Source organism: Alternaria alternata (assembly GCF_001642055.1).
Source record: "Alternaria alternata strain SRC1lrK2f unplaced genomic scaffold CC77scaffold_4, whole genome shotgun sequence".
NCBI lineage: Eukaryota > Fungi > Ascomycota > Dothideomycetes > Pleosporales > Pleosporaceae > Alternaria > Alternaria alternata.
In genome coordinates, this window is record NW_017306193.1 from 1,037,081 (window position 1) to 1,046,523 (window position 9,443).

The 9,443-nt window shown below is 53.8% G+C and overlaps 2 protein-coding genes across 2 annotated transcripts; both read right to left on the minus strand.

Annotated features, from left to right (window-relative positions):
- Window positions 1-353: 353 nt before the first annotated feature.
- CC77DRAFT_928468 (hypothetical protein) lies at window positions 354-5,549 on the minus strand (the record flags this gene model as incomplete). Its single annotated transcript, XM_018534058.1, has 3 exons — window positions 354-3,804; window positions 3,895-4,513; window positions 4,556-5,549. Coding segments are annotated over 3 exons (5,064 nt in total), but the record flags the coding sequence as incomplete, so codon positions are not given.
- Window positions 5,550-6,256: 707 nt separating this feature from the next.
- CC77DRAFT_640165 (hypothetical protein) lies at window positions 6,257-8,695 on the minus strand. The gene is made up of 2 exons (XM_018532574.1): window positions 7,434-8,695; window positions 6,257-7,354 (listed from the first exon to the last, which is right to left on the minus strand). Exons 1-2 carry the CDS (start codon window positions 8,328-8,330, stop codon window positions 6,473-6,475), a joined length of 1,779 nt encoding a protein of 592 aa, XP_018389399.1. The 5' UTR covers window positions 8,331-8,695; the 3' UTR covers window positions 6,257-6,472.
- Window positions 8,696-9,443: the final 748 nt, after the last annotated feature.

A 9,443-nucleotide genomic window follows, 5' to 3' on the forward strand; every position in this document is an offset into this window, starting at 1 on the left:
CTAGTCAGCTAGCTATAATCTCTCAAGACCGTGTGTCATATCCTCGTGAAGACCACCCATTTTCATATCCTAGTATACATGATGATTAGAGAAGGTAAACTACTGAGAACCACCATAACCCTTTCAAACATGGTGCCAGTAGTAGCGGTAAGGTTCATCAGGACCAACTGCCGGTGCGTACAAGATCAGATCCTCCACGTCCGCACCGGGTTCCGGCGTATTGGGCGGCGGACGCGGAGACGAAGGAGGTGTGTCAGGAGGATACAAGGGAAGCTGCTGATAGTGGGGGATCACCCAGATCAGACCACCGGGAGTGATGAAGACCGTGAATTGGGTATACATATTCATGGCTGTTAAGTAGTTGTAGTATCCGTAGTGGAGGATTGCTTGCGGGTTGATAGTTGCCGAATCAAATATGAGCCTTTGTGCCACCAAGTCTTGATGCGGTCGATGATACGATGTTTGCGGTAGTCAACTGCTCTCATGCCCTCCGCGTTACGGAAGGTATGGCGGTTTGCAGTAGTGGATGACGTGAACGCTTGAGCTTCACCAACACAGCCCTGCAAGATCGAATTCGTAGACGGCTTGGTAGACTCGGGCGAGGCAAGGTCTTGTGCGTTGGTCTTGCTTCTGCTAGCTCGGATAGCTGTTTGGTTATCAAGCTTAGCCTTGCGAGTTGACGAAAACCGCTTCCGCAGCGAGAGCCTGGTTTTGTGCGTCGTGTCGTAATGCTCGTCGTCAGAAGTGTCAGAGGCAGAAAGGTGATCGCGGAAGATGGCCGTAGGGGGAGACAAAGCTGACGTAGGATAGCGTTCTCCGACTGCGTGCGGCTGATCACCGTTACGGCCAAAGGCGCTGAAGCGATGATGACGTGCGTGTGCAGTGCTGTCAGATGGTGAACCGAAGGGCGATGCTGTAGCTGTCTGAGCAGTCGAGAAAGAGCTCGCAGTACTCGCGTCAGAGACTCTGTTGCGGAGATGGGAGGGACCAGGGCGAGGGGAGTGCTTTGAGACGGTAGGACGAGGGAGTGACATCTCGATCGCGGGGTTTGTTGACGTTGCCCAGGGATAGTTCTTGTCCGAGTTCCAAGGACGCGTCTCGGTTGCTGTGGGTGTCGAAACGATCGATCTCAGAGACCTTCTTGACGACAGAGCCGAATCCCCTGAGATACGAAGCTCTTGAGGACCGACAGTATGGGAACGTGGACGTAAAACAGCAGGTGACGGAACTTGAAGCTTTGGAAGCGGAGCTGTCTTGTTGTGTGTTGGGGTGGCAGTCACGTCGTCCTCGTAGGCCGACTCGTCTGCGATTGAGTCTGCCTCACTAGCGCTGTTTGCAGCACCCCCATCGTTGGGACGACCTGGACTGCCACTCCCCTTCTCCTTGCTCGTAATCTCATCGTAGAGATCGTCCTCCATAACGACCATGTGGGATACGCCACGCATAGGCCGAAGTCGAGCTGAAGAGCGCTTTTGCGTCGGATGAATCTCGTGAATCTCCTCCAATGCGTGCTTCTCGATCCCTTCCTCAATCGGAAACTCAGATGGCTCACCACACTGATAGTACTCCCTCAACGACGGAAAGAACTCCGAAAAGCGCTGCGTGAGGCCCCCAACAGAAGGTATAGTTAGCCGCTCAATCTCCACCATGAGCTCCGGCGAACGCGCACGATGCATGGCGAACAAGCTCATCATGGCGGTAGGCTGCATTGACAATCTTGAGCGCTCGGCCTCATTCAATTCTGCGAGAGAAAGGCGCATTCCAGTGACATCACCTGCTGATGCAGGTCGCAGTGGACTACCTCTACTCATTCTATGCGACGCGTTAGGCACCTCCTCCATCGACCTTGAATAGCGGAGGCCGAGCTCGTCGGTCAGACCATCAAACAGATTCATTCGGCTGAACCGCATCGAAGGCAAGCCGTGGGCCTGACCAAGCGCGCTGCCAACATTGCTACCGATAACACTCTGACGACGCGACACCATAGAAGACCTTCTCGAGAAATTGATCGGATCCTCTCCCGAAGCCCGAACACCCGACGGTATCCCAAACGGAAAGCGGAAACTCGAGCCCTTTAGGTTGCTGGCACTCGTGTTGAGGCTCGAGTCCTCGTGCGACTCCTCTTTCAGATCAGGCAGATAACGAGATGGACCAGGATACCTATATCCGGACAGCCTGAGGTTCGTTGTAGTGTCCTCCTGAATGTTGGCTAAGGGGGTCAAGGCAGAAGAGTTGGAATGAGTCGCAATAACGCTTGACGGAAGCGATTGCTGAGCTCCACCACCTGTCGCAGAGGGCGCATAGCGGTGCCATTCTAAGTGTGTAGTAGTCTGGCTGTCGCGATAATTAGGTACCGGAACAGCCGCAACTCCATCCGTTGAGTCTGCATGTGAGTTTGAAGAGTTATCTTGCATTGAATACACAGATGAGGGCTCCAAGGTGGCAGGGGTCGGGCTATTGAGATCTCCGTATTGCGCAACAGGAAGCGGGCTGTTACCAAGTACCTTGTACGGGTTGCAAGCTTGTGGTGTATCAAAGGTAATGGCTCGCGTTTTCACGGCAGGTACCCCTTTTGGCTTCGATGATGTAGCTTTTGGTGTATCGTGCACCTCCACAACAGGCAGGGATGAACTTGCGACCTCATCACAGCTCGTGGCATCGCTCACGTCTTGATTCACATCATGAGCAGATGGACTTGTCTCATCTGACCTCGGCAGATCGCCTTGCTCGGAATACTTTCGAGACCTAGCAAAGCGCGATGGTAGTGGGCGCATTAAGAAAGAGACTGCAGCATGCACACGTTGAGCTTCCTTTGAAGTAGAAGACTCACGTGGTGGGACCACCGGCGTCATGTGCGTGGTGCTAAGCGTGGATGACGAACCAGACACCGATACTGAGCCTTGCTTCATGTTCTGCTTTGCATTGGTCCGCAGTCTGTTTGCCACGATGGAGAAGCTTGATTCTCGGCGAGGCACTGGCGGCTGCTTGCGAAGCATAGCAGAGGAAGGCTTTGACCGAGGCACCTCAGTAGTCGCCCTGTTTTGGCTCATGACCAGAGTCCCTAAGTTGGACGACGGTAGTCGAGATGATGATACGGAGGAAGCCCGGACAGGACTTGCAGAAATCTCGACAGAACAGGCATCTGCTTCCTTGCAAGATCTATCTTGTTGGGACACAACATCGATCGCAGACGCAGAATAGCCTTTGCCAGGGTCCTTTCCCATCTGGAACGATGTCGACTCTAAAGATGCCTCTGGTTGATCTGTGCACGACTTGAAGGACAGTTCATCGGACGACTTTTGGACGTGGCTGTTCCTGGAGCGAAGAGCAAGTGGCAGTGGTTTCAAGTCGTGATCTGTCGAAACATCTGTATGCTCTTCCGTATCGCTCATGTCTTTCTTGATCGTCCCGACTCGCACAAGAGCGCCAGTTCCATTCTTGGAATCGTTTCCTTGGTAGCCTGCAAGGACATCCGACATGCCATCCTCGGTACTGTGGCCAGGACTGACAGTGTTCTTGCAAACATCAGGTTGAACGCCAGATTCATTTCGGAAGCCACCGCTTTTGGCTGTTGGTATGGAATGTTGAATTGCAAATTCAAGTGTTGACGAATCAAGAAGGCTGGATCCAGTTTGCGACAAGATGCTATGGCAGTTATCTGGGCTGTCTACCGGACCCAATGCGGCTCCGGATATCATATCGGATGCAGAGTACTTTCCATCAGGTAGGCGATCCAATTGAGTGGACTCACTCGTCTTTGACGTCGTCGGAGAATTTGGAGTCAGGGACTTCGGGGACAGAGACCTTGGAACCAATGACTTTCTTGACGGCGACGAGGGCTTCCCCGCGGGCGATGGAGATGCCCCCGAAAAGCTCGTTGACTTTATGGAAGACTGGATATCGTCCGTCGTTGAAGCCTCCAGTCCTCTTAGGATCAAATGCCTCGTGATACGGCGAGCTACTGGGGACGCTGGGAGTTCCGCAACGCCGTTTACGATATGGCCGATGCTTGATGACTGGGGAGACACGACCTCCATCGACATTGGTCGTGCCTCTTGTCCTAAAAAAGGATCACTCTTCAACGTCGCTTCACCAGGACTAGACTGTTGGACGACGATTTTGGTCCGGTCTGTGAAGCTAATAGGGATCGCTTCAGCTCCTGGTTCTCCAGCCTCATTACGTTCGAGCTGTTCACCCATCCCATGATGTGGCACCGCAGAATGTTCTTCTGTAACGACCAGGCGGTTCGTATCTGCGACTTTGAAGACCTTGGTTCTATCGAGGCTTCGGTGCACTTCTATAGAGATGCCATCTTTCGGAGTTGGCGGTAGGGCCATGTCAGACGATGGTGGGTCTGAGTCTGTACGCAAGTTCGTGTTAAAACTGGACATGGAAGCAGGCGCAGACCTCTTGAGACGAGCTTGTTCGACAGCAATACGGTGTTTGTGATCAACGGGCAATGGCGGAGCCTCTGAACGAGGCTCACCACCCCTAGGCCTATGATCCCTTCGATCTTCTAAGCGAGCCTCGCGGATGACGTTGCCCAGCGCCTTACGAGGGATCAGATGTCCGCTGTTCAGGTTCTGCATCTGCCTGGGCTGATCGCGATGATAGGATTCACCGTAAACAGGGAATTCTTCGTCCTCGACGGCGGCACGATCTTCAAGACTCATGGTAGATCGGGAAGACGGGTTCGCGGCCCTTATATGTCCTGGATTGTGCCGGCTGCTGTAGCCACGATATTCTTGTCTCTGCCCAGCATGCTGCTGCGGATGGTTGTAGTATGCACGTACTGGATTGCCATGGCTCTGTGGTTGGACAGCATAAGAAACTCGTTGGTCGTCGTACGCTCGTAATCCTTGGGGTGGTAGTCGAGCGTCGTCGCCCAAGGCAGGTGAGACTGATCTCTGGTATGGACCAGGCGGTCTGAGCCCACTCCCATATGATATCGGGTAGTTGTATGAGTTCGAAGATCGAGATGCCGGCTGAGGGCGCAGACTGGTAAGAGACCTGTTGCTTACGAGGCCGAACCTGGGTGGCTGTATGGTATGCGTCATCGAATGCGAGCGATGCGAGTCCCTGTCGCTCTTGGCCCTTCCATTAAAAGGCGATGAGCCGGAGGCGTTCATCGTTGTTGGAGAGAGCGTATCGGTAACATACTGCTGCCCATAATGTGACATTGGCTGGCGCGGTGCGGAAGAAGACGAAGGGAAGTGACGGAGCTGCTTGCTGGCTCGGCTAGAGGTGTTGGACATGGAAGAAGCTGTCGACATCCTGCTGGTCGCGCGCGAACGCATGGGACGCTGCATATTGTTGATGCCAGACAAGTCGTCAAACTGGGCGCCGATGCCGACGTTGCCCATCTCGGTCCCGGTTCGGAGCATAGACGAGACACCGCGATCGAGAGCAGATTGAATCTCAGAACTGGGTGCCCGCGATGCGGGTTTACCTGATGTTCGGCTCAGGGCGGACACGTTGGAGGCTCGAGACATGCGGCCGCCGCCATTCGGATCTTGCTCAGAGAGCAACATAGTGCCGTCGACGCGAGAGTTGCTGTGAAGGGAAAGCAATCAAGGGCTGTATGCAGGGCGAGAATGACGCTGTTGCGGTGGAAGCTCTCTTAGCTGCGGTATTGCAGAAAGATGTAGGAATTATTGGTATGACCAAAAAGAAGAGGCGATACTGCACCAGGCGGCAGATATCCAAGAAAGACGAGAGCGAGTGACCTTTACACAACTCTCGCCAACATCTCCGCCAAAAGGAGAGTGCTGTTGAGAATATGAGTGCTGTGGTGGGGGAGGGGGGAGAGACGGAGGGAGCTCGGTGGAGACGCTGTTTTGATGGCGAGATCCGCGCCTACTTCACGTCCACTACGACAGGAGCTACCCCACCACGATTGTTCAGGAAGAAGGTACAGACGTCGACGACGAGAAGAATGCAGGAAGGATGCAGAAAGAATCAGTGGCAGAGATGTATACGAGACTGAGTGGCCCCTACTTACTTGTGTGTACAGCTTCTCATATCCCCAGGACGGGAGCATCAAATGAGACACCAACACAGCAATCGGCAGCTAGCATTCCTGCGCCTCCTTCCCGAGCCTCGCCTGCTCACTGCACGCGATACACGCAGTGTGCAACGACCACCACAAACTACCCCCAAACGAGCATAACGGGCCACCGCATCTCCAGATTCATCCGCACGACTGTGCCTTCTGACACAACCATCTCCATACACGAAGCCAAACCCATTACGCATTGCTCGTTTCCGCATCACATCTACGAGAGCAAGAATATATACATCCAGAAGCCCCAGTAAACCATCCAGAAGACCGGGCACAAGCCACGGTAGAGACTATAAGATTTGGATTGCGCAATACAAAAAACGCAGTGTCAAAGGGGTATATAGCCTTGCAACGCCAGACAATAAGATCAAAGACGGCACAGGGAACAACAAAGATCAAACTAGGAGGGTATCACTCAGCGATGGGGCCTATATCGCCAGATTTCTTCTTGGTGAATAACCGTTTGAGAGATGTGAAGCTACTTCGCTTCGATAGCCGCTTGGTCGAGGCGTCTGAGAAGGTGGACAAGGAGGTCGGTGGACGATTCGGTATATCCACGGGTTTAGGGTGCTGTTCCGGACGATCGAACGCCGGAGAACTAGCACCTAGTCGGCTAGATATCGAACCTTTCGGCGTACTTAGATTTCTGCTAGGGAAGAGACCGAATTGGGCAGTCTGTCGAGAGGACGTGGAAGATACTGAGCGGGGTGATGCGAAGCCTGGTAACATGGCCGATGCGCCTGACACGGAAGAGTATGCCGAATCTTTTCCGGTTAAAGGTGGGCTATAATCTCCGTTCTGTGGTTTCGCTGATAGACGTTTTGTTGCTGGTGAGCTCTCCTCTGCAGATAAATTAGATGGCGAAGACACTTTATGCTGATGTCCCAAGAGCTGACTTGTGCGACTAGACTCTGCTTGTAGTGACGCTCCTCCACGCTGCTCTCCATTGTGCCAGGCATCACGGTAGTACCCCGTCTGGTTTGTCTGACGTCGCACATCCATGTCAACATTAGAGATGGCTGACGCAGAAGAAGAGTCTTCGCTTCGTTTTGGCGTCTCTGTGGAGTCGGACACGTTCGTGGTCTCGGGCTGCTGTTGAGGTCTTGCTCTTATGGTCGAATGTCTCTGAGGAGTGCCAAAACTGGCAGGGGTCTCCCTACCAGAGGACGAAGCATTCATGAATGGCGGGCGCTCGGGCGGAGGTGTAGGAAGAGGTTTGTTGTTGGCAAAATTTCGGAACGGACGTGCTTCGCGCGAGTTGGACGAGTTTCGTGAGGATGAACGCGTTGCAATCTAAACTCGTTAACAAGGCTCAGACATAGAATCCGGCTGGCGATGCTAAGATGGGATGGGGAATCATAGGCGGCCATACCAAACTTCGGCGACTTGCAGCACCACACCGCTTCTCAATCTCATTGCAGTAGCTGCTCACTTGTACGAGCACAACACCTAGTCTTTCAGCCTTTGCCACAAGGCTTTGCAAAAACTGCGACCAGCCTCCAGTATTGCCACACATGGCTGAGTATATGCGCCCAATGTCCTCATTACGGTATGTCCACGCGTCGCCTACGTCGCCCAGGTACAAGTCGAGTTCTTGGTTGGCTTCGCGAAATACGTTTATATCGATCAAATAGTCGTTGAGCAATTGCGACATGCGCCCGATGGTGCGCTCGATTACGATGTTGCCGTCGAGAAGTTGGGCGCGGTATGAACGGTCTTCAAGGAGGCGATCGAATTCGTTTACGTGTTCCATGGGCACTTTTAAGCATTTATGTCGGAAGAGCATGTCTTTCATGCTGCTTTCCAGATCTTCGTTTGCCCTCTGCAAGAAGCTGTCAAGCTCATTGACATGCTTCAGCAGGATGTCTGCTACATCCGCGACCGACTTTTCCAGATGCTGATGCAGCAGATGGACGCCGAAGACGATCTGCGCGACGGTCTTCGTCAGGGGATGAAATTTGCCTTTCGGGTTGTTTCTCCAATGACAGTTGTATGTAAAGTTCCATGAAGGCTCTGACGCGCTCTCTTCTCTGCACAACATCTGTTGGCGTGTCTTGACGCTCTTCTTGGGATTGACGAAAGGGACATGGCCAGTCTCGCCGGTTGCATCGAGCATGGACTCCTCGAAGGGCGCCTGCATGGAGGCGAGCGGGTGTATGGGGAAGGTTGCCGTCATGATGCGTTGATCTCGTTCGTCTTGCCATTCGTAGGAGTCGCGGTCTTCGAAGCTGCGACGACCCCTCTGCGATAAGCGTCGAAAAGGAACCATGGCGAGGCGGCGAGTTGATGTGACTAGCAGCTCGGATTATGGTGCTACAAGAGCCAAAGCCAATGCAAGCCGCAACTCGCTGTTCAAGGATCCGGGCTGTGCATAAGCACGAAACACAGAGTGGGAGGATCCGGGGCAATGGTGTATCGTCGTCGGGCCTTCTTAAAGAAGCATGGTGAAGGATGGCATTGTGTGAAGAGGGTCGACGCCGCAGGGGATGGAAATGTTCAACGTGCCGGAGATGGCGGAAAGAAGACTGGACACGGTCCCAAGGTTCAAGGACCCCTTCGGTTCGTCAGTCATCAGGTCACAGGTCACAGATCAGCCTGGGGATCTGGCACAGAGACGGGGGTTTCTGGTCGCCAGGAGGTCTGCAGGTGGTGCAGGAGGCTTGACCGCAACAAGTCTGGCGGACGCCTTAGTGCCCGGGACGGTTGGTATTCAAAGGCAGGGCGGGGAAGCGGTGGCCGCTCTCCACCACACAGCTATCGCAACTAGAAGTAGACGAACAAGCCTCAAACAAGAATAAACTTTGGCATTGGCTATCCCCAGCGGCGCGCACCACTACAGTTATCCGTTTCCTTGGCCCCGCTGCCACCTTTACCTAGGTGCAAGCGTGTCAAGCAGGTAATTTGGCCAGATCATCACCCAACACCCAGGCCCTCTGTGTGCGCTAGAAGATGCAATGCATTCGCCTGGCCCAGACTAAGAGACGCCTCCAAGCTTTTCCATGGCTGCCCTGAGTGATGATCCCGCGATGCTGCCGTCGTCGTCCACGGGCACACCAAGTGCCGAGGCTAGTCGTGGCCCCATTGATGTTCTAGTCAGCGAAACGGCGCAGCGCATAAGAGACGTCATCGATAGCTTCGAGCGTAAGTTTAACGAGCGCCACGGTGCCTGGCCGATCTCAGCGGGATGTTTCGAGTTCGGGCTGCAAGCGCAAACTTACAATCTTGTGCTTGTGCCTGACGGCTGAGGCCACGGGTGTCCAATCACAGTGCACACGACACGCAAACTTCACGTCGCAGCCGTTGCGCTTCCACCAACTACCATTGCTACTTACGCCTACCAGCCCGTGCAACATACTTTTGACACTGAGACAGAGATTGGCTT